This window comes from Monomorium pharaonis, chromosome 11, assembly GCF_013373865.1.
Source record: "Monomorium pharaonis isolate MP-MQ-018 chromosome 11, ASM1337386v2, whole genome shotgun sequence".
NCBI lineage: Eukaryota > Metazoa > Arthropoda > Insecta > Hymenoptera > Formicidae > Monomorium > Monomorium pharaonis.
Genome location: NC_050477.1, coordinates 16563848 through 16590315, shown reverse-complemented (window position 1 = coordinate 16590315; position 26468 = coordinate 16563848). Strand labels below are relative to the sequence as shown.

At 38.5% G+C, this 26468-nt stretch overlaps 1 protein-coding gene across 2 annotated transcripts in view; it reads right to left on the bottom strand.

Annotated features, from left to right (window-relative positions):
- Positions 1-25497, bottom strand: part of LOC105839134 (nuclear hormone receptor FTZ-F1) — a 31558-nt gene extending 6061 nt beyond the window's left edge. The window contains exon 1 of one of the 2 annotated variants that reach the window (XM_036293901.1): positions 22539-25497. In XM_036293901.1, the coding sequence (XP_036149794.1) occupies positions 22539-23793 (1255 nt within the window). In that variant the 5' untranslated portion in view covers positions 23794-25497. The remainder of the gene's footprint in view (positions 1-22538) is intronic. The other variant, XM_036293900.1, reaches the window with a different exon arrangement.
- Positions 25498-26468: the final 971 nt, after the last annotated feature.

Here is a 26468-nt window from a genome sequence, read left to right as displayed (position 1 = left end):
CGGTAAAACACACGGCTTTAGCATCCTCTTAAGCTTTATTTTCTTAAAACACCTCAAGTGATCATTCCCGGATTAATTAAAAAATGTCATAAATTTTCTATAAAATAAAATGAGATTGATTTTGAAGCATAATAGTTTCGTTTCTTTCACAAAATGGGACGAATCGGAAATCATATTCCTGTTTCCAATACATTTAAAAAATCAATTATAATTGTACATCGCTTTATACGCCTTTCGAATCTTTCAAGAAACGCACAATTCGATATCCACATCGTGGCGATATTTTTTAAATGATTCGACAAATATTACGGTTCGATTTAAATTACGTTTGACGAAGTATGAAAAGTCTTTACGTGTGTGTGATTCCGGAGAACAACTGGTCAAACAGAAACGTATATATGGTTAAAACGGTATACACCCAGTCTATATAATTGCCAATGACGCGAAGAAAATAGGCGTCGGAATGATTGTTCACATAATTCATAATTCATAATTCATAATTCAATTAGCGCAGGGGTGTTCGCTCATGAGCATATTTTTTTACATTTTTTTATTTACGTCAAATGACGCCTAATCGGTACTTCCTGTAAAAAAACATGGCCTAGAAAGCATTTACAACCATGAAACGACTAGTTTGCAAAGAGATTTTCGTAAAAAATTTTGTATTCGCTAATCGCTATCAAGAAAAAACGTAATCTAGAACATCCTTCCAAATATATAAAACATTATCAAATTCGCGAAAAAAAATTCTTATTTAGATTTTCCTAAAACGTAACCTCGCAATAATTTTTTTATCTCTTAATTTAAATCATCACAGTAAAAGATAAATTAGACCAAATAATTATTTCGATTTTCTAAATGTATTGGTATCGCGGTAATGACGTATATAATTGATGTGTTTGTTGCACAGATATATTAATTTATACTAATTGTTTAAATTGTGACTTAGGTAACATTCACATTGAATGTTAAAATTGAGTCACAAGAGCAAATCGTTATTTTTTCGAAGAATCCTTTCACCTCAAACTTATTTTGCGGGGGTTTAGTACGGCTCTGCGTGTAATAAAATCTGAAGTATGTATCGCGCGTGACCTTTGACTTCCCTGGAATTATTTATACGTTAATACAGACAGCCGTAGGCGTCTCTTATTTTTGAAACTACATCCAGTGTTATCCAATAAGTTATTTTTTTTTGAAACACTAAAAAGTCGATATCGAGAAAAGAGAAGAAGAGGAATGCAGGACAGGGAGACGAATCTTGATACGCCGCGTGTGGATGCGAATCACGAGCTCCGATATTAAAGCTTTCCTTCCTTTTGCCAGGTCAAAACCCTCGTCGCTTCCGACGACATTACAGATCTAATAAGCTACCGTTTCACTACCTAAGAAGCTCCATCACGATCGCGAACTCATTCATTCATCTTCTTTTATTTTTCCCCCTTCTCTTTCTTCTCTCTTGTGTACCGTGAAATCAAGCAACCACGAGACGCCATCCTCGCGAATCGAGGGTACTTCGCTCGCGGGGCACTCTTTCGAGAGGATTCGATCGCTTGGCGAAAACGGACGGCGTTGCCTATTTTCGTACGCGGACTGCTCGCCACCGGCCGCATAAAACGGCGAACGAGCGTGAACGAACGAAACGTACGAAACGAACAAACGAATCATCGAGTGAGCGAGCGAGCGCACTCGTTGAAAGTGAAAGGAGGTTGAATCGCTCTTGCCCGTCCACTTCTGCCTGTGCCGCCCTATACACGCCGACGTAGCTCTCCCGTCTCCTACCCGCCGAGTCCGCCCCCCCCCCTCTTCCTGTCCCTCCCGACCTCTCATGGTATACTACCGCCGCGCGTAACCCCCGCGTCGCTCCACATTACCGCCTCCGCTACCCTGTGTATACCCTCTCTCGCTCTCACGACCCTCTCGCGCTCTTCTCCTTCTCTCCCGTCGGCCTCCCTCCCCGCGTTCTACCGCGCGTTCGAAGTCGGCGATACTATCGATATCCACTGCGTGATGGAGTCAAGCGTGCAACGCAACCATACCATCATCCTGCGGCCCCGCGATTTCGTTTCAGCCGGCCAGCCGAAGGCGCGCCACTCGCGCGCTGTCTCAGCATACATACATGCATGCATGCATACACGTGCGTATGTATTTTCGCGTCTCTCTCTCTCTCTCTCTCTCTCTCTCTCTCTCTCTCTCTCTCTCTCTCTCTCTCTCTCTCTCTCTCTCTCTCTCTCTCTCTCTCTCTCTCTCTCTCTCTCTCTCTCTCTCTCTCTCTCTCTCTCTCTCTCTCTCTCTCTCTCATTCCGTTTCGTGACACGGACACGGGCCTTCGTGACGTAGCCGCAGCCACAGCGACAACAGCGGACCCGACACGACACGGATTTGATCTACCCTTGCGACCATTGAGCCAGCCTTCTTTCAACTAATGCTTTCTTACAGATTCCTAAACTGCCTGTTTCCCATAAATATCAACGTTTTCAATTAGTATTTCAATCCCATTACGTGCATCCGAGAAATTTTTTACTCTAAATGCACCAGACTAAATGCACTAAGGCTCCAAATAGTCCAAATACACAGCTGACTCCCATCCAAGTGCATTACTGTAATCATTGTAATCTTAAAACTGCAAACTTTATTACTTCACACATATGCACAGCTATATATAAAATATTAAAATTATATAGACAAATTATTTTATTCCAAATAAAAATCATATTAGTATATAAAGCGTATTTTAATCAAACATAAAAATTTCATAATTTATAGAAATTACTATCATAAATCCCAGTTGTTAAAATTCTAGATATACCGTTTTATTTAAGCTAATTTAGAAAAAGATTACACGGACATTTCTTTGTACTGACAAGTTTTCTTAATTATTGCTTCATCGTTCATTTCGCAAGATGATTGTACGATGATTCGCACTATGATTGTACGACACACGTGAGATTAAATAGGTCTTGTTGATCAAAATTAAACAACTTGCCGCGCGTATTAATAAAACAAGCTGTATTGCATATTAACTAATCACAACAACGAAACAAAATTGGCGAAATTTTATCCGCGTCGGGATATTAGCATTGGCGATTATTATATATATATATATATATATATATATATATATATATATATATTGTATTGCAATATTCCTTCAATGCTGTTTATGTTCGAAATGTTTACACACTTTCGAAATAACCCCATTCGCGGATCGTATATTGGCAAGGCAGTGTTGTGCCTCGCACGCGTACCTTAGCACGCGAATCACGCTGGTGCACGTGTGTGCAATATTCTTGTTTCCATTTCAACCATCCTTCTAAAATGTTTTCGCGCTTTCAGATAAGACAGCCATTGCGTCCCAAAAATAATATATTCCATTTTCTTCGCTTTATTTTGAAGCGAAAGTAAAGTGTCACAAAATTATAATGGCACCTCAAAAAATCGATTATAAATCCTTGTTCAAAGCTTGTAAGATTTAAAATTTCATGGCAAAATTTTGGTCTTTCGTCCTGTTATTATTTTAGTTCAAGAAAAAACCTGCGAGACCTAGAGATCTAGAAACTTAAAAACCTAGAGACTTTGCATGTAGTTATTGATAAAAACGACGGAATTTGAGATTTTACACTGAGAGAAAAGTGTCTAGTATTTGCAATTATAATTGCATAGTAAAATAATTATAGTTGCAAATATCATTTTTATAGTTATTGTTATAATGCTAGTGTAACTATATGTATATGTATAGTTGTGCCAAACAGGGTAAAAATTTTACTATAAATTATAATAATTTAAAATAATAATATAGTAAAATATCAAATAGAAATAGTCAATCAAATTAACCATTTTTATATAATAAATGCAATCACAATTATGATAAATGTAATTATGGTAACTAAATTCCTAACATTCGCATAGCTATTCACTGTTTATTCTCAAATTACTATTTATTTATTTACTATTTAGTTTTTAAAAATAACTAAAAAATAAGTAAACAAGATCATTTAATAAATAAGTATTTCCATAACTACATTAAAAGTTCATTTTACATTTTTAATTTTAAATTTTACTATATTATATAAATTTAACAAGTATGTAGTTCGCGGATCGCCGCTAGGCGACAACGCACGCGACACCTTTCTCGTAATGCAATTTACACTCCAAAGGCTATATAAGCAGACCACCCACGGTGACAGAAAACAAATCAACCTATGCTATCGTAGTGAGCTCTTGGGACTTATGTATTTTTTATTACGTCTTAAAGACATATCTTAGCTGTCATGGCTAAATTTTAGCTTCGGTAACGAATTCTTTTTAAGAAAATTTATTAAATCCGAAGAAACTTTTCTCTCTGTGTATAAGTAAAACGTATTACTATAGTATATGGTTCATTCTTTTTTAATTATAGTCGTTATTATCACATTATATAGTATATTCTACCATACATAAATCAAAATTACGGCACCTTTAACCATACTTATGGATGTATGAACAAATGCTATAGCTATTGTAACAATAATATAGTGTTAAGTTAACTATAATTTGTATTGTTAATTTAACTATACAAATATTGTTACGGCCAAAAATAACTATAAATTATAGTTAAATTATGGTAAATACAACTATTTTTTTCTCTCAGTGTAAGAAAACTTGGACAATTTCCACATAACATCTAAAATAGAGCAATCGGTTACGGAATAAATCACTATAGAAAGTATAAAAAATATATTGCTTCAATTGAATAAGTTGCACTTCGTTGCAGCAGAGATATGCAAAGCAGAGGAGACATTATGCGGGTACGAAAGAGAGATAAACTTTAACGGGCCACAGACAAATGCATTTTTAAATTCTAGTCTTCTTTAATGAATACATCCCAGAAAGTTGTTCATGTGTGATTGCAAGCAAAACGAACAAAATATTAATTATTTTAATTGACATTTTCTTATCATTTTGTACCTTGGTTTTGACCTCTCTCTCCCTCTCTCTCTCTCTCACTCACTCACTCACTCACTCACTCACTCTCTCTCTCTCTCTCTCTCTCTCTCTCTCTCTCTCTCTCTCTCTCTCTCTCTCTCTCTTTCCTTCTTCTACGCCACTACTCAAAGGGTTAAAAGCACAATGTACGGAATTCAATGGTTATTCTCGGTGACTATCGAGTGGGTGGTAACGTTTCACATGGGCAGCGGGGGTCCTAACGTATAAGATGTTCGAGGCGATTCGATTGGCGAATATGCATGGCCGAACCGTGACGCCGATGGAATTTACGTTCGAACTACCGGTCATAGGAAGGCGAACGAGAATCGCTCTTGCAACCAATACTGCGTTCCTTCGCATGGCGTCAGGATATCCGGAAGTGCAATTATATGTGACTTGTCTCTTCTCTTCTTCCTCTTCTTCTTCTTCTTTTTACACGCCGAATTTATCGTGGCTGATAAATTTCCGCAACAGCTGCGAGGCGAGAAGAAAACGCCCCAAAATTTCTATCTCGATCTATTCTTATATAAGGTATAAAACTGGGGTACCCTTCTCTAAATTATAAAACCTTTTCCATTCATATATGTACATATATTTCAAAATTCGAACTGCCTATTTAAATTATAGATCCAATATCACAGAATTATTTTCAATCAAATCAATGGCAAAGAATTTTATGGACATGCATCTCAAATATATGCGACAAGCCATCTTGTTTCTGCAAATTTTATATAATTTTCATCTGGATAGATTTTGATTCATCGCGTAAATACAGAGATATTTAATGTAAGTGGCAATAAAACAACCATACACGGAGATAATTTTCTCTTAAAATTTACCCTCAAAATTTGGTAATTGTGGGATAATGTGTGACCTCGAGGAATTTTACTATACTTTTTAGTAAAATGTACTAAAAGTATAGTAAAAATTATTATACTTGTAGTAAAATTTACTAAAAGTGTATTAAATTTTACTAAAAAGTATAGTAAAATTCCTTGAGGTCATACATTATGCCACAATTACTAGATTTTGAGGGTAAATTTCAAGAGAAAATTCTCTCCCTGTATTCATTAAATTTTTATCAAATCCAAATCCGCCTACAAATATCAATTAAAACGTGTTTTATATTTGGATATTAATTAACTGCAATTGACAAATTAACAAACTAAATTTTTATTTTTATACCTTTAATAAATTTTAAACATCTCGCACTCAGAGACAAATTCTATAGTCGTGGCAACTATAAAGTGACAACTATACAAGTTTTATTCGTAGAACTTTTACGCATATAGTTCAATAAACTATTGCAGTTATTGCAACTACAGTTTTAGTTACTATAAAAATAGTTTGCATTAAAAAAAATAATTTTGTAACTTCAATAATTATATGTGTATAAAAATTAGCTGAAGTAGCTAAATGATTAGCAAATACTATAATATATGTATATATATGTATTGCACTTAATCAATTTAATTGACAGAAGCAGGATTTACAAATTCTATACGTAACAACCAAAATTTTAGCAAATACAAAAATTAGTATACATTTTGATTGTGACATTAAGAAATCTATCTACAACAGCAAAAAATTTTTTTGGTGTATATTACCACGGCAACATTGTTTGACTATTAATTTATGAAGAAATAAGATCTCAACTATAATCATATGATTATACAGACTTCATACAAATAAGTTTTAACAATTATATTTTTCCAGTTTACGTTCGACCGATTAAGTATACGATCGTAATAACTATATGCAGTGGAGCAATCGTGATGTAATATCCTAAATGTTAGGAATGAGAACGGAAGAATCCAAATTCGAATCTAAGTTATTTTAACTTTTTTGTTTATATTAACTATTTTTCCATAGTTTACTAGTAATACTATTTTTCCATAATTCTTCCAATTAGAAATTCACTAAACAAAAAAAAGATCGAATAGAACAAATCAAGCCTCTGAGTTGAGCGAATTTAGTAACGTCAACTACAATCAAATCAAATTAGATAAAAATTTAATCTGTTCAACAATCTGATATAAGAATTCCAACTAAAAAATTTAGTTAAAAGTAAAAAATTATAACAACTAAACTGTAGTTATATAGACATTATAGATATTCTTTCAACTACGATAAAGATTGGTCTAGCTGCGCTGAATTGATCGATTACTACTCCAGAGTTAAAATTACAATATAAGTAATTTTGATTAATCGATCAATTCAACGCAGTCTTTGTCTAATATAACTGTATTTTCAGTTTATTTAATACAATAAAATGTTACAAGAATATAAAAATGATGTCAAGAATCAAAGCAGCTAATTCGCCACATACAACTCTGGAATTATGTTCATTTAACTCGATTTTAGTTGCTAATACTGATCTTTTTTTATAGTGTAAAAATCATTATTACTATATTATTACTATATTTTTTTCAGTTCGTATAGGGTAAAGGCGGGCATTATGGCCATAGTTTTTATTTGAGGTCATAATTTTCAAACCGCTAGTTTTTTATTTCGTAACTTTCTGAAATTTTAGTGTATTTAATAAGCTTTGATGACCAAATGTCTTGATCAATTAAATTTTATGCATATTCGAAGAAAAAAAGAATCTGAAAGCATGCGTTTTGGCCATATTAAACGTGGGGTGGGTAATATTGCCAACTATAAAAAAAGTATACAAAACAGTAATATTTTGCAAAAGTGAGATAATTTTACAGTACAGAACATAAACATTGAAACATTTGAAACATACACATTTGAAAAATAAACATTTAATAAAAAAAACATTGAAAAATAAACATTTAATTGGAATGTTAAATCTGTGTACCCGCTAACTATAAGAAAATTGCACAAAACGGTAGTATATTTTGCAAAAGTAATTCTAATCTTACAGAACATAAACATTAAAACATTTGAAACGTAAACGTTTGAAAAATACACTCTGTTGTATTCGCTGCTCTCTCATTGCACTCGCTGGCCACATTAGCCGCTGAGCATACATTTAATAATGTGCATTATAATTACAAAAATAATGGGCAAAGCACAATAAATTTATTATAAATATATAGCCAAGGTTCAGGTTTTGAGATGTGTAATGAGAAAAGCCAAAATTATTCTCTTTTTAATTTGAAAATCTTACTTAGTTGGATGTGCGATGTCTGACTTCGACGTATATATTTTGATGGTTATGGAGAACAAGGAAGCGCCAAACCACAAATAACAATAAAATAGAGAGGTTCTTGTTACCAAACTTCAAGAATAACAACAATAATTGGTTTTTATATATTATCGACGGTTATCAATGTTTAGAATATTTAATACGGGCATTATGGCCATATCACCCGACTGGCCATAATGCCCGCCTTTACCCTAACTCATTAATATTTCTATTACAAACTATAATACATAGTTGAGGTGCTATATGTTCATAAATTTATAGTTGCTGATACAATGCTTTTCTCTGAGTGCGACTACAGTGTTTAATTGCTGCAAACTTGTCACGTTTTATTTATAGATTTATCAAAGTTGTACATGCGCGTTAGCCTAGGTTTAACACTAATTAAATACTACAAAATGCATTTATTGCAATTAATTATGAATGCTTAACACTCCTGAAGCGAAATCAACGACAAACTGCGTTTGATAATTGATTTAAAAATTAATGTGGCGTAATATGACGAAAACGAATATAACGAAAAAAAAAAAAACTTAAGTCAGTCACGCAAAGTTAATAAATATACTATTCAAAAAGAGGCATTTCTATTGATTCTCGATCGTTAGAGAAGCGGTGCACGCGATTCTCGCATCCCGTTTATTACGCAACTTTACAGCGCACGCCTACCGGAAAAGTTCCATTTTCGCAGAAATACTAAACCGGCTAGCCGAATCTCCTCTTTTATTTACATTAGAAAAACTCACAAATTTTTATATAAAACAAGTATATATTTAAAAATGTAATCATAAAAAAATTTTAATAATTTACTGATTACCTCTACGCGGAAAGAACGGAAAGGTTTTAATAAAGTATCTAAAAATTTAGTGAATTTATATCTGGGAAATACAGATCTAAAAATAATTTTGTTAAACTATGAAAATAATTATAAAGAAAGGATATTCAAGAGTAATGAGCCATGCTGCAAAAAATTTTGCCGTTCTAGCAACTAGCTTGAGCATTCTACGTATATAATTATTGATTATTGATGGCCTAACAAAATTTTTTTCATATCAAAATCATATTTTTTGTGAACCTAAAAAAATTGCGATTTAACTTTATTCCCAGATAAGAAATTATATATAATGTAATATACAATCTAAGCTACAATAAGAAACAAAGAGCAATAAATACGAATTAACGTAAAAAAATGTTTAATTTTTTATTCGAAATATTTAAATAACAAACAAAATTATTACACTGCTTCGAAGCAAGATTCAGAAAATATATTGTTTAAAAACAGTATAATTTCCTCGATGGTGTACGTCTTGATTTTTTTAAAGATGGCGGGTTAATCGAACCCACGTATCGCGACGGTAGGATAGATTTTTAAACTGGAGCGCAATAATGCAAAGTAAAACAATATCTTGTTACGGGTATACGCTCTATTGGCTTCATCTCTCGCTCTATTTACGTACACATAACAGATAACATCGGTGACAGAGTATCGCGGACCTATTTATGTCGTCCATTCAAGTATTCGTAGGTCGTTTGCGTCAAACGACTCGATTTGAATGTGCACGGCGGCATGAGTCCCCCTGAAGAATGCGATCTACATCCGGTTTTGCGCCTAGGTTCGATTTGATAAACAGTCTTGATGCGCCAAACACAGAGAATGAGAAGGTACAACGCTCGCAGCGCGCGCGCATGTCAAAAAGAAAGGGAAATCCACTCGGCGAATCTGGTCCACGGGTCTGGCGTGACGTCAGATTCTCCCCATAAAAATTAACGAGGGACCACGTGACCGCGTTCGCCCACGATCGGGCCAATCGCCGAGCTCGGGATCCCTTCGAGTGACACGGCGACATACTCGGCCGTAACACGACGCGACGCGACGCGACATTAGCAAAGTCGTCCTGACTCCCGCACGCGTGTTACGAAAGAGCGCGAAAGAAAGAAGTATGTTCTGGAAAAGATTCGTCGGAAATACTTTGTCCGTCACGTGGCGAACAAAGAGGGCAACCGTTTATATTGAGCCAGCGAATAAATGTGTCTACCTATATTTTCGAATCTTTAAAATCCGTTATATCGTTATGGAGAGTAAATTAAATAAAATTAATACTACAAAAGAAAAATCAAAGAATCCTCATGCATTAAACTGAAAATTATCCGAGAAATATCCGAAGATATCAAAATTAATATATAAAAAATAGAGATGATCCCAAGTATAATCTTGATTATTTATCTTGATACATTATATTAATCTTGATACGTTCTTTGCTGTGTTAACCTATCGAGGACTAGGTCTTTTATTTTAAAAAAATATTAATTCGATTTTGATGAAATTTAGATTATAAAAAGAGTATTTTTATAGTGTACTATATTTGAATTTGAAACCAAACTGTTAAAAAACAAGTGGCGAAATTAATATAGCAGACCAAAATTTAAAAAATAAAGCAATCTGCATGAAATTTGTTATATATGGGTTTTTAAGGCCATACCGGAACAAAATATATAGACAAAATATTTACAAAAGTATTTACACAATGTTTACAAGGTACTTAGAAAAACATATTTATATAAAATGTACAAATGGTAAAATATAGTTTTCTTATTATGTATAATACACAAGAAAACTAATAACTATTTTACCATTTGTACATTTTGTATAAATATTTTTAGACAACAGTTTTGTTTGATGCCCAAATAAACATTGCAAATAATCCTTTTTGATATTATTCGTGTTATTAGCTTGAATATATACGAAACAAGTTGGACGTATTCCGTTTTATAAATAGATCTGCCATTTTTAGTTTTAAATTTGAAAATATAAAAATTATATTCGCATATATACATATATGCGAATATAATAAATCGCTATAGCAACTTTAAAAATCAATATAAAGTAAGTTTCAGGCAAATTGCATCACTGTTTGAAGATTAAATCCATATTGGATTCGCTATTATGTAAAATTTTGAAATTTTGAGACCAGAATCGTAAATAATAACTCAAAAACTATAAGAAAATCATAGTTTTAAAATTTTATTCCCATTAGAAAGTCCCCGGGGCCTCAAAGAGATAACTAAATTTAAATCAAGGGAGATCAAAAGACTGACAGCTTATTAAACGGATTCCAGGTTGTGTATTCACTTTATATTGTCGCCTAAAAAAGATGTAGAGTAAAGTTCAGAATGCAATGTGGAGGCGTGAAATCGAATGTGGACACGCTATCAGAAATTCGAAACGCGGCCGCGCGCAACGAGGCGAGCGCGATAACGCATGCGCGCACCTGTCTGCCCTCTCCCCCCTCGCCCTTCTCCGGACATCAGGCATTTCAATTAATGGCACGCTAATACGCGACCGAGTATTATCGCGACGAAATAATACTTACGTAATATCATGGCATGGCCAACGGGGGAACCCGGGCCCTCCGGGCTGCGTTTCATGCGAATTCACGGCGCTCGCACGTACGTACATTAAGCGCCCGCGCGAGCCAAGAAAGAAGTAAAAGCTTCGGAGAAAAGAAGACGATGAGACTTCGCTCACCGCGAGGATTACACAATCCCCCGCCTCAACCTAACCTTTCTCCCCCACCAACGTGGCGCGAGCGTGCCCGTAGTGCGCGCGCAGAGGTAGGAGTCGAACGAATGGCTGGACGAACGGACGGACGAACGAGTACACTGTCTTACAACATAATACAATAATTATGAAATTCGTGAGTTTCTAAACGAAGGAACATACCGCGAATGGTTTCCGTTGTCCCGCGACGGTCGGTTTCCCTCTGGGAATGATCAGGAGCACGACTGCTTTCGACTCTTGTTGTGGACCACCACTGTGTGTTCTCTTTTCGAAGAGTCCCCTCAGACGCCCCACCGCGAGTTAACGAAATCCGTCCCACTTTTTTACGACAATCTGATATTTATGAGTATACATACACAGATATACACGCGCGCGCGCGCGCGATTCAAGAGATGGACGCGTCCCGCTTTGTCGTCCTAGTTTTTTCCCTACTGTCCTAGTCACACGCGAAAGGATTGCACCATCTTCATTACTCTATAGCCGGTATTCATAGTCGGGTCTTATATTTAAGATTATCTTAAGTAATATCTTAAGATGCTAATACGGCTTTGTAATTGATTGATGATATCTTAAGACAATACTATTTAAGACAATCTTAAATATAGGAACCAATTATGAATATCGGTCTATGACTCTCGCTGAACTCCGACCTGAAATCGCCAAATCAAGTTGCGCTTCTTTTACGTCTGTTTTACAGGCAACAGTACGATTCCCCGGTCTCTGATTAAATTGTCAAAGTCTATTTTCACGCGTTTAATGAACGCCGTTTCGCCCACGCAGCAGGCGCAAAGAAAATAATACAAAATAAATACTAGCTCTCATTTTTCGCTACGACGTTTTTGAACTATATCATCAACTCAATCGTAGCAAAAGTTTAATAATAGGAAAAGGCAAAAAGTGCGTGATTTGATATTTAAACATTATCTTCTAATTCTAAATTGGAAGACGAAAGATTTGGAAGCTAAAATATTAAAAGAAAAATAATTTAATTTAAAAACTATTTTTATTATCAACGTGGAGTGGATTTTAAAACTCTCTTTATTTTTGGAAAATCTCGGCGAAAATTTACATCCCGCAGCATTTTGATTTTCGGTACTCGTGTTTAATTCAATTATAAATGAGAACAAAACGGAAGTATCGACGCGATGTGAAAAGGCCGAGGTGTAAGTCGACCAATTATCATTCGGTTAAAAAAGTAGTTACAATTTTCGTGGAGAAAGCTCTAACTCACCAGGTGTTCAAGCTCACATTTGACAAATTAGAAAAGTAACCGATAACAACTTGCAGCATATAACCGCGTCGTTGTTGAGGCGACCTTGAACGTAAATAGTTGCACGGCCTTGAACACAGAAATGTAGAAGATACTCGCGGTTCGATGATGAAAAAGAACCGTTTTTGTATTCACCAAACTGGTTTCGATGCGTCACGAGCGAGCGACCGATCGTGCCATTGCGAGGTGCGAGATCCGCGCGGTTATAAATAAAAGGCCGGTGCACCTATGTGCAGATTCCATCTGATAAGCGAAATTAGCGGCGACAACGACGACGACGACGACAACGACGACGTTTCTTTTACGCGCTTGCGACGAATACTCGTACGCACAAAATGACGAGGCAAGGCGCGAGCTCGTTCCTTCAACCCTCCATACTTATTAACATTCATTAAGACCCGTCGCTCTTTTAAAATGCCTTAAGTTCGTGGGACACGAAACCTCCGCAGCAAAAAGGATTAATACAGATTATGCGTAATTTCATTCACGCGCTTCAGAGAGATCCTCAAAATTTCATCTAAAATTTATTATTAAAAACAAAAAATCTTTTTAACGGGTTCAATTTTAACAGAAACTTTTCTTCTCGCAGAGAAGAAAGTATAGATCAAATAAATTTCAGATAAAAAAAATAATTTAAATCACTTTGTTAACCACCCAAAGCTTCTAAAGTCATCCAAAGCGTCAAAGTGAAATAAATAATTTCCCTATTTACGATATAATTTCCTATTTATCCAAAAAATACTCTAATAAAGGATGTCCTTGTTCGCGTAACGGGGTTCCAACGAACAATGGATGTCCGGAATTTTGAGTACATAGAATCGAAAAATTTTACATTTCACGGTTATCAAGCAAAGTGTCAAGCCCTGACAGTTTTATATTTTTGTAGATTATTTAAATTGCAACGAATTTGTAAAGAATTATTTCGCAAGTATTTTTAAGTATTCACGAGCGTTTATATTAAAAGAATTAAAAGTACGTCTGTAATTTATTATGTCTCTACACGTTGTTGATGTTCGTCAGAGAAAATATATTTCGACGCTCTAATAGTAACCGCCGGATTTAACCGAAAGGCTTTCACTCACAGGCATTACGTAGACATGTAAGAAAGCGCGTCCTACCTCAAATTTCTACAACCTAATTGCGCAATGCGGACCGCGTGAGGCGAGTGATTGCGAGCCCAAATTCTAATAAATAAATACGCTGACGTGATAAACTGCCTTTGTTCCGTAGCCGTCATAGAAGCCGAAGGAATCTTCTTTTCCGGAAAGTGAAGCTAATATATTGAGAAAAACTGGTTTCAAACGTGATACATTAATGTCAAAAATCGGTGTCTTTTGTCTATTGTTATATCCATTTCCGGCAACATATGATGTTTTACAAAGAGGGAAATATATATTAGAAAATATAGCTTCAAGTAGCGAGGAACATCTAAAAATATCTTTTTACTTGCCAGGTAAAACATAAGGAAGATAATTTTGTGTTTCGTTATTCTCAAAATTTAGATTAAAAAACCAAAATGTGTATCCTCAAAAAAATTAAATACATTGCTAGAAATACTGATTTATAAGCGTCTTCGTTTTTATTATCTATACGTTTACATAAAATCATAAAGCTTTTATGAAACTTTTGTTGATAATGTTTGATCTGTTATATAGAGACTGTAGGAAATTTTAATATTTTAAATTTAAAACATCAACGGAAGGAAGTAAGTTAAAGTTTTTTTTTTTTTTTGTCGAAAAACTTGCTATATTTTGTTTGCGTTTAGGAGACGGCGCGTAGCAAGCATTTTTTATAATTACTTATTTACTTACAATCATTTCGATTCAGATTCGCAGAAACGATTAATTCGCACAATCATTTAGACTTTGTCAATCCACAGATATTTATAGTTACACATCGCACACACATATATACAAACGTTTTTATAAACGTAATATAATTAAATAGCTAAGAAAAGTCGAGGCAAAGTGTAAGATGCAACAATGAGTTATCGTATATCTTGTCACAACGAAGAATTTGTCAACTGGGGATCAGTTAAAGCACTTTTCTCTTAAAGCGAAAAAAAAAGAAAACTTTTTGTTCGAAATCAAAATCTGATGTGCAAAGGTCTCTCTCAAGCTTACATTTGAATTTTTTTTGTATCGGGAGCCAAGGTTAAAAAGTTCTCATGAACGCGCGCCGAGCCTAAGGAAGTTTCGACCTCCTCGTCTTCTATATATAGACACGTTAGTACGAACCAGGGAATAAAATTGTTGCCACCGAGCGAAATCGCGACATGTTCCCGGCTGCGTCTCGACATGCACGTGCACCTAGTAACTACTCCGACTATGATGGGGTTCTCTTTGCACGTGACAGCCAATCGTAAACAAAGAAAAGATTCTAGATTCGCGAGTGCCCGATGGGGTCTCATTCTACCGGTGTGTTGATAACGCAATAACATTTCGTAACAACAGCTTCGTCGCAAGAGACGAACTCGGCGACTTAAACGGAAGAAAACTTTATTCTTTTTCTTGTCGAGTCGCGAACGGAAATTACAGTTTTTGCCCTTCATACCGATCTCCGATAAGAGCTAAATTTGCTGTCCGTATATTTTGTGTGTGTGTGTGTGTGTGTGTGTGTGTGTGTGTGTGTGTGTGTGTGTGTGTGTGTGTGTGTGTGTGTGTGCATATATACGCTTATTACACTACCAAAAGATTAACGAGTCTTATTCGAACGTGTTGCGCACGTCGCACGGGTACGGAAGGCGATCCCGTGGCTGCGAACGATATTCATGAAATACCAAGTGAAATACTATCCCGGTTTTAAGACTTCCCGCGATAAAAATGGTATAATTTCTTAACGTGCGTACTTGATTACGCATGCCTCTCTTCCGGCATTGTGCATATCGATGTATATTTATACAGATAATTATTATCGTTTTGAATATGAGTAGTTATACCGAAATTACTCAGGTAATAATGAAAGTAACTATAATAATATAATATATTGTAACGTTAAAGAATATTGCTGGCAGAAACAATCGGCAATTTTTTTTTATAAAAAAGTGAGAGAAAGGAGGGACAGCAAGAGAGAGAAAAAAGAGAAAATAACCGATTCTTTTAAGATGAGTAATCAATCTAACGAGGAAGAAATAGGAGCGATTTTACAGTAATTTTATTGCTATTATTTCTGTTAGATATCCTATTTATAGTCTTTGCATTGTATTGTAACATTATAGGTGCACGGAAAGAATTTTCTCTTAAAAATTACCCTGAAAATCGTGGTAATTGTAGGACAACGTAAACCTTGAAGAATTTTACTATACTTTTGACAAAATTTACTAAAATTTTGTAAATTTTACTATACTTCTAATAAAATTTATTAAAACTTTGCCAAATTTTATTAAAATTTTACTAAATTTTAGTAAATTTTATTAAAAGTATGGTAAAAAGATTTACGTTGTCTCACAATTACCACGATTTTCAGGGTAATTTTTGAGAGAAAATTCTCTCCGTGTGATGTTCTATCGTAACATTGAATAAATCTATAAGTTTCTAAAATTCGATATTTCTTGAATTTAGCGTTCTTTTGAGTGAAATTATTTAACTCCAAAATGCTACTATAAATTTTTACCCAAATGTTTCTAATTAAAATTTAATACAGTTTATGCTATTAAAAATTTGACAGTTAAAAATAGTATTTAATAAGAATTCTGTTTACATTAAAATAGTGCTGGTTTAATTATTCCAACATTTTACAACTTATAAAGTAGAAAAAGAATCGAAAAAAATTAACATAAAATGGAAAAAAATATGAGTAACACTTTAAAGCTAACCACGTGAAACCATGTGTTTTGCACTCGCTCTGTCAAAAGCAAAACTTTTCTTTTTCTTTACGTCGCGTCGTCGCTATTTGAACGTAATTTTGATAAGGAGAGCCTACGTCTGCCTCGTCGCGCGTTAAGTTAAGCTTATCACAATATTAGTTGCGCACACATTCGCACACGTGCTGAAATATATTCTACTACGGTTCAATATATTCAATGCCGGTTTCATCAAAACACGAAGCGTGCATTATGCATTCATAATAAATACATATTGTAAGGCACGTATTTTCTCCGGATTTTTTTTTTGCGTAATCGACAAAGATTATTCGTTACTGAAATTCAAAAAGATTTAAATAGCTCGACAGATACGAATTGGAGGATCTGCACGCGGATATACATGTATGTATAAAAATTATTGGACGAAAAGTAAAACGATATTGTCATCAATATGAAAATAGATAAGTTCATTTACTTAATCGTCGCAAATTATTCGAACCTGCAAAACTGAAACCTGAGCGTTGACACTTTATTGCGCATACATATGACTGTGCTTGTAAATTGCGTAAAACCGTGCTGCATTTCGCGACACATTGAATAATATCGGGAACGAGGAATTTCATCCTAGCTCGTCGCTACATACTTGAGAACTTTCGACGTGTGTACACGAGCAAGTTGTAAGTGTAGCATTAATCCCAACTATGTGAATTCTAATCACAACCGCAACAATTAAATGCATTTTTATTATGCGAATAAAATTTTTCATCATCAAATTGAATTAAACAGAGATGCGTAATTTTTATTTATTTGACATTGGAGGTAACTGATTTTTTATCACATTGAGATGACCAAAATCAATTGTACATTTAATAAACAATTAGTTTACTTAATAGGCTGAAATATTTTTTCGGCTTATACCGCTTATATATAAATTAGTAAATGGCTTTTTTATCAAAATATATTTATTTTAAAAAAATTAACATGCCATACATTAACTAATTTCTAGGAGTACCAAATAAATAAAATTATTAACAAAAAAATGTTGAAAATATTTCTCTTAATGCGGCCTGGAAATATCACGAAAGTATTTTGTCCGACGGGTTTACGTTGCTGGCGAAATAGTTTTTAAATCGTTTACAAAGCCATAAGCGTGGAACTGCTTGTTTTATAGCAAACGAGTTTTATTCACGCGTCGTTGAAAACTTGCAAGCTGCCGCAGATCTTTGACAGGTGTTATCGCACGATTACCACAAGTGCGCTCGTCGACTCCTTTCGCGCCTCATTGCGTTTCTTTCTTTCGTATAATAAAGCGACAGATAAATCGGGTGGACAGAGGGAATCGCAAACCACAAATTATTCGAGAAAGTGTGTTCGAAACAAGATTTCAAATCGCGACGATTGATCGAACAGCATTAAACAATGCCACTTTCGGCGATGAATACATACACGAAAAGACACGATTTTGCTGAACCATTTAAAAATTCGGCTGGATACAGATTTCTGAAAATGATTGTGTTAAACTAACTCAAAACAATTATATAGGATGCCTATAGTTACATATGGAATGTCAAAACCTTTTACAGCATTGCTCATCACGCTTAAACATTCTTCATAATCATTTTGATGGTTCAAGAAAATTATTTTTAGTTGTGTCGCTAAAAAAAATTTAGATACTTAATAAAAAATCGTTTATTCCGTGTAAGAATGAATTGTTAACGCCAAAGCAACGCGAGATAGTGAAACGAGTCGAAAACGTCATATAACGACAAAACGACAGAAGGAAAAGTGCAGACAATGACTGTTACTTTGTGCTCCTTATACTTTACAACGACGAAATGGCAGTGTTCAGCCGCGATTATGACGAACATTATTACTTAATGATACACTTCGTGTAGAATTATCAAATTCACGATCTTATCGATACCTCCCCCCCTCCTCCATCCTCTCTCTCTTTTACTCACAATTCAACTTAATTACGTTTTGCAGATAGGCCGCACTACTCTCGTTTTTCCGCGTGCCGCATGTTATCGGAACGCATTTTACACGCACTTTTTCCGTACGGTTCCTTTTTTCGGGGCACAGAAAATTCTTTTTTCCATTTCTTCGTAAACTCGGTAAGAGAGTCGCAAGTCGCAACGCGAGTAAAAGAAATCCCCCTTCCTTTCGTAAACATTCGCAAGCACTCTGGAAACTTTCCGCGTTAAGCAATCTCTCCCTCGGTTTGCCGGTCGTAGGAACGCGCCGCCGCGCGCCGTGGAAAACGGTGTGCAAAGACGGCAATTGCAACACAGACGCTGTTTCGAGATTCGCTTAATCGTTGGGCCTTGAGGGCCTAGACCCAGTTACTCGGATTGCATTAGATGCTAAGACCAAACTCTGTTTCTCGACGGTACTTCTGAATGCCCCGTGTATATTGACGAATGCGACGTAATCGCGAACGGCGGAAAGCACCGAAATTGGAGCATCGATCCAACTAGCCTGTTTATAACTTGATTCAATTTAATTTTATTGTACGTCGTATAACGCGCGCACATTCGTATCTATGCGTGACCGATATTGTACTAATTTTGTACTAAAACTTTTTTTAATTTAAATAAAGGCATAATGAGAAATTATAACATAATTAAATTAAAAAAGCACGTAAATCACATAGTATGTTTGCTAAATCTTGGTAAACAATTTATTGAAAAACAATTTTATTATAAACGTTTCGACCCCACTATCTGGTCATCCCCTCGTTAATATTTAAAAAATTCCTCCACGACGGTCAATATAATTTTTAAAAACTGCATTAATATGTAATAAATTCGATTTATATGACCTTATTACAATCTTTATATTTAATATTTTAAAACTTGTCCATCGTTTTCGGATCTTCCGTCTTTTTTTTTTTAAATTTATTCAAAGAAATTGTTGCTCATGTTTGGCCAACGTTTCACAGAGGCCAGTTGTACGTCCTTTGAGCGTAACGACAAAATTATTCCAAGTAGTAGAGCTCACCAATTAATAATTCAATTTCAAGACGAAAGAGAGTCTCGTAGAACATTTCCTTGCATAGATAAAATTATTACGGCATAATTTATATATATTGCCTATACGCTACCAAAGTTAACAAAGCCCGCTAATTAAAAAGAAACTGTTAACATAGGAGTTTAAACGAGGTCGAACATAAGCGCGTAGATAATGGCGCGTAATTGTGTTACTAGTGGCGCGCCGTGACGTAATTTCGTTTGTCCGGCAACGTGTAGTAACGACCGCTTCTCCGCTCCAACTCGAACATCGCCGAGGAAGAGGCGCGCGCGTGCGATCGATTCGCGATTATAAGAGGTACAATACGTACGTACGTACGACGTGCCATCGCTTGCGCGTCGAGCGCGCATTTCCGAGCTTCAAAAACGGCGAAAGGGAGCAGCACGCTGTAAGACTCGGTTAATTGTTTCCACAATGTGTAATAAGGTTAAGTTCGTACGAGCGTGGTGCGGAAACGACCGAGCGTTACGTTGACAAGGACCGAGACCGACCGACGACGACGACGACGACGACACGTAAATGGTTTTTGACGTGCGCGGTTAGCGGCACGAGCGAGCGCGCGCGCACGCGCGGAGATATTCGACAAGAGATAACATAAAACATGATAATAACGCCGGTAACACCGGATCACTATTGGCGGGAAAATGTGGCTCACGCGTCTGGTGAAAATAAAATGAGAAATTATTAAAATGACGACGCGATGCGATCGATGCATTACGCGCGATTACATACTGCGGAATTGGATATTCATACACACACACACACACACACACACACACACACGCGCGCGCGCGCGCGTACTTTTTTATAGCGGCGAAAAAAAGAAAACTTATACTTGAACATTCAGTGCACTTGTATACGGAATTTAATATACGAGTAGGTGCATAGATTCACACTGAACATTCTCTAGATTGAGACCTTCCGATTACAGAAATTTTTTTACAGGAATAGTCGAATATTGATGCGTATTGTATATGCTATTATTAGCATATTATTAGTTGTATGTAAGGCATGTTACGCTATTATCGAATATCAATTTACTGATCGGAAAATTAATGTCGTTATCATTCTTTTTTCGCAATACAGTCTTTTATTATGCGTTAGACATGAAAATTAGAAAATTAAAATATTTATTGTGTATTTCACGTAAATCAATCTAAAGTTCCTTTAACTACACGTAAAACATAATAAAATTATTTTTTATCACAGATACCTGCCGATAAAATCTCGTAAGATATAATCTGCATAAAGAATTATAAAGCTATATTTACTTCTCGTGTGATAAATAAATAAATCGATTCAGTTTTGAGAAGTTTTGATTTGTTTACCTCTAGATATCTTTCAGTATTATACAGATATTTTGTTAATATTATAATTGGTTCTCACACGCATAGAAAAATATCATTTTCATGCTAGGAAAAGCGATTACACAACTTTCTTCTTTTAAGATAACGGTTATTTTTACAAAGAATTATTTCTTGATAATATTAATATACACTCATTATTTATATGAAATAATTAATATTTATAAAAACTTAAAATATACAACATTTCTGTGTACCCATAGAAAAATATGTAGCACTCATTATTTGAATTAAGTAGATATTACTTTTCAAATACTTCGAAAGTTTATATATCTGTAAAATATCAAAAGATAAGTATTAAATTTATTCAAAATATATATTTTAAATCGTAATAATTTAATGCTTTAATCAAAAATATTAAGTTAAAACAAAAAATCTTTTTTTATTATTCTATCTGATTTTTATATAATTTTATGATTTTCTCGAAAGAGCTGTAATAAAACTTTTTGTTTTTAGTATACGATAAGTTTTTCTCAATTTTGTGTACATACTTTAAGGACAATTATTAAAGAAAAAATTCTTTGTTAAAGTTATCTTTAATAAAGAACACAAAATTAAAAGATTGCTAAAAGAAAAAAAAAACGAAATTAAGTAATTCGTTTTCTTAGCGGCAAAATTGATATTTTTCAATGTACGATCGCTATTTAATTGGTTCTTTTCAGCACTTTCTGTTCGTAAAATCAAAATTGCTCTTTTCTTAAAATAAAGAAAAAAAGTTTATCTTTTTTCTACTTTTTTCCTGTCGCGAATTGAATTTTTCTCCCACAGTTGCTTTTTATACACAAAACTCGTCTATATATTTTTGGCGATAATTCTGATTTTACGTCTCTGATTCTAATTATACCAAATATATTTGGTGTAACAACTCAAAGATATTACTCATAGATATTTCGCTAATTATACATCGTGGGTAGAACGACGCTTATCACTAACACATTAGAAATGCAAATCGCTAAAAATGTCAAGTAGTGTAAATAATTTTGTCTATATCTTCAAAGTATATATATTATGTACAAGTATGATATTTATTGCCCCTAATTTCATCGTTCCATTATTTACTTTTTCCCCTACTGCAATCCAATTACAATCTAGTACAATTACATCACATATTTTTAATATGTACGGAAGTTTTTTTTTATTTCCTCGAGATCACCTTTATTCTTATCAGTTGGCATTTCTATACAGAAAAATGAATATATACGCCAAGCGAGCGAATAAACAGGCAGCGAATGTAAACAAAATATTTGTCGACGTCGTACTCGCTCACGGGAGTCGGAAAGCGTCGAAGAAGAACCTTAATCTTGGCGATACTTGGTCTTTTCTTATTTCCTAATAATAATACAACCATAATAATGGTAGAAAATGATTGGAAAAGGACTCACCTTCGAGCTTCATGCCGACCTCGAGGCACTTTTGAAAGCGGCAGTAGGGACACCGTTTCCGCTGTGTCTTGTCGATGTGACAGGACCTCTCGGCGACGCACGTATAGACCTTCTTGTTCTGGACGGTACGCTTGAAGAATCCTTTGCAGGACTCGCACGTGAGTAAACCGTAGTGATAACCGGACACCTTGTCGCCACACACGGGGCACAGCTCTTCGATGACGATGTCCTTGGTGTCCGGGAAGTCGGACGGGCAGGGTATCGAGCCGGTGACAACGCCGACCTGGCCCAGTCCAGGATGGCAGAGGGTACCGCCGCCGCTGCCGCCGACGCCGCCACCACCACCACCACCACCACCACCGCCGCCGCTGCCGCCGCCGCCGCCGCCGGTCGGGACCCCACCGGCGGCGGCGACGTTGCCACTTCCCGCGACGGCCGGTCCACCGCTGACCGTGGCGTTGGCCGTGCCTGGACCACCACCTCCTCCGGCGGCAGTGCCGCTGCTGCCGTTGCCACCGCCACCGTTGCCGGAGTAGCCACCGCCGTTACCTTCTAGATTATTGGACGTGCCACTGCCGTTACCACCGCCGCAAGCTCCGTTACCGCTTCCGGCTCCTGTTGGCGGGAACAGACATGTGTACACCTTCTTATTGGTGCAGATCTCGAGTCCCGAAGACGCGCCGCAATTACTACCGCCACCGCCGCCGCCACCCCCGTTGCTACTATTGCCACCGCCACCACTGCCGCCACCGCCGCCGCCGCCGCCGTTGCCACCCGTTTGAGAAAAGAGACACGTGTAAACCTTTTTACTGCTGCACGGGGAGCCGTTGCGTTTGAAAAAGTGCTTGCAGCTTTCGCACGTGAGGACACCGCACGCCTGATAACCGGACATGTCCGTTATCCGATTCTTGTGGCCGCACATGGGACACAGGACTCGATGATCGTCGAGAGGGGAGTCGAAGAAGGCAGCCTCGAAACTCGACATACCCTGCGACTGTGCCGGCTGCTGATTGTGAGCGGCGGACATGTGTTGCTGAGATTGGGACTGCTGATGGCACATGGACGATGGCGAGTTTTGCGCGCAACTGCTGTAAACCGCCGACGAGCCGACGTAGTGCGGCTGCTGCGGCTGTTGCTGCGGGGGTTGCTGCCCGGCGGTGGCTTGCGGGCTGCCCTGCGGGCTCAGGTGGAACGGCGACATGTTCAGGGATATCAGGCCCGAATGCTGCTCCATCTCCAATAACATATCACCCATGCGCGAGAGGACGCACCACACGACGGACGGCGGACGTGCTCGCGTATCGGCACATATATGAAACGACGACGGGCCACTACTCAGGCCCCCCCTCGTCCCCGTCCCCTCTCGGATGCGACTAGTTCCTCCGATTCGTTTGTCCCGTCTCTCTCTCTCTCTCTCTCTCTCTCTCTCTCGCGCGCGCTTTCCTTCGTCTCTCTTCCACAAATTTATTTACCGAATATTTGTTTCTCTCTTGGACGACGCGCGAGTGCCCGCTGTCAATATGTTACATTTATATGTATCTGCGGGTGTATCTGTCTATATCCCCATGTCCGTCTGTTCCGTTCGGTTCGTCACGTTTGCGGGACATCGCTCGCGATCTTAACGTTTCGCGAAACGAAACCTGGTGCACGCACACACCCTGTTCGACGTGACAACGTTGACGCGGTAACGACAACGTCGAAGAAGACGAGGACGAGAGGAAAACACACACACAGACACACACGCGCGCGCGCGCGCGCACACACACACACGCACACACGTACGCACTCGATATTTTGGTTGCCCGTCGTACGAATAGGAATAATATTGATCACCAGTCACGCTCCCTTGTTTCTTTCTGTCACGAGTTACGACAGAGGTTTACCTGGGAGGAAAGAGGAGAAACCATCGCGCACCACCAAACGTACATACACGGTGCAGACCGCGGCGAAGTCGTCGGTCGACTACGGGACTACGTCCGAAACATGATAGCGATCGGTCGGGTGAGCTCGTGCGCGATTTTAACATTCGTCACACGTCGAAACGCGCGGAGCACCGAAACCGAGGTGCCCCCTTTCGAGACGCCGTTTTCCTTTCCTCTGTCCTCCGACTGCTCTTATCGGCGCGCACCACGATGCGGATGAACACACAAGTCAGACGTAGAACAAGACGACGTCTATTCCGTCCGGCGTATACCACGAGGGCCGAAGTTGGGCTGGCAGACGGACGCACTGTCAACAAACGCACGCACGCACACGCGACACGACGACGACGCTGTGCAACGTGATTGTATTACCGCGCGAGCGCACTCACTGTGTATAATTCGCGCGCCGATGACTAATAATACCGGCGAGTGAGCAACGAGGGAGCACCGAAGGAGCAGACCGCTCAGCGACTCAACAGCTCGCCTATCTGCGTACGACTAGTTGTCCTCTCGGCTCGGTTGCTTTCCCGAAGGGCCCGCCCCCTCCCCTCCGCTGCCCTACCGTCGGCACATGGAGTAGGTAGGTAGAGGAGACCGCCGCGCCGGGGAGGCCGCCTTTGCGAGACACGGCATACGTGACGTATCGCTGCGAGCGCGCGGTGGTAACAACGTCGTCAACGACCACGACCACGACTACGACGACCACGACGACCGTTTACGTCGTTTCCCCTGCGACGCGCGGTTGTTCGGACGACGATAATGATGATGATGATGATGATGACGATGATGATAGTGACGACGACACGTTCCTGCTGCTGTTGCTGTTGCTACTATTGCTCCGGCTATCGGCTTCTCTCACGCCGCGCGCGATTACTCTCGTCTCTCTTCCTCTCTCACGATAATAACGCACGGACGATCGCGCACTTCCGAAAACCCGTCGTTGACAACGAGAAACGGACGATATTTACCACGACGACAACGATCACGGACGGTCGGAAAATTGAGCGAAACTGTGCCACACGGAGGGAGAGAACGGTGCCGAGGCGCGCACTACTGACAGGCTCCTTTGGCGTTTCGGTGGGTATAGAGGAGAGAAGGCGCGCGTGTCCCTTTACCGACGGGCAGCGGCGAGACGCCGCGAGAGGAGCCGACGAGAAGGAGGAGGAGACGCGAGTGAGCGAGCGAGCGAGCGAGCGAACGAGTTAACGAGCGGAGCGAGCGAGACGCGCGCGAGCGCGCGCGCGCGCGCCCGCGCCGAGTATAACCAACACAGCGCACGGCATAAGTGAAAGTGATTCAGCAGCGCATGCCACCGCGCGCGCGGCCAGGTATCCGACGGCGCGGCGCGGAGCGGAGCGGAGCGACGGTCTGGAGGTGCCGTACGGCGGGAAAGAGGGGCGAATAGCACGCGGTCGCCGCGGCGCGGCGTGGCGTGGCGGAGAGGAGAGGAGAGGAGAGGAGAGGAGAGGAGAGGAGAGGAGAGGAGGAGGAGGCGGACGCGGGCGGTCGAAGGTACCCCGGTGGGAGGGGGGACGGCGAGAAGGAGGTTGCGCGACCTGTGGCGGGGGATGACCTACTTACGGAACCAGGTCTATGTCGGCCGGAGAAATATTGTCCGCGCACGCCGCGCCGTTTGTTTCTGCCCCTCGTTCCCGTTCCCGTTCCCGTCCTCGTCCCTTGCTCGATTGCTCGCTCGCTCGCTCGCTCGCGTTGTCGCGTTGTCCTCCTATCGTCAAACCTTCGTGAATGCGCGCGTCTCGCATCCGGTCTTCGCTCCGGAATTTTTCTTCGCGCCGCGAGAAGATAAATTTTCGAAAAACGTAGCGTGTAGCAAGAAACCACACGGGCGCCGCCGCTACTATATGCGAACGAGAAGAAATGAGCTCTCGCCGGCAAAGCTGAGAAAGCGACCGGTCCTGAGCGAATGACGTAAGACGCATTCCGCGAATCTTTTTTCGAAACCTCGGGAGACAAGGCACGCGGGCAGGGGGAAGGAGGGAAGACAAGA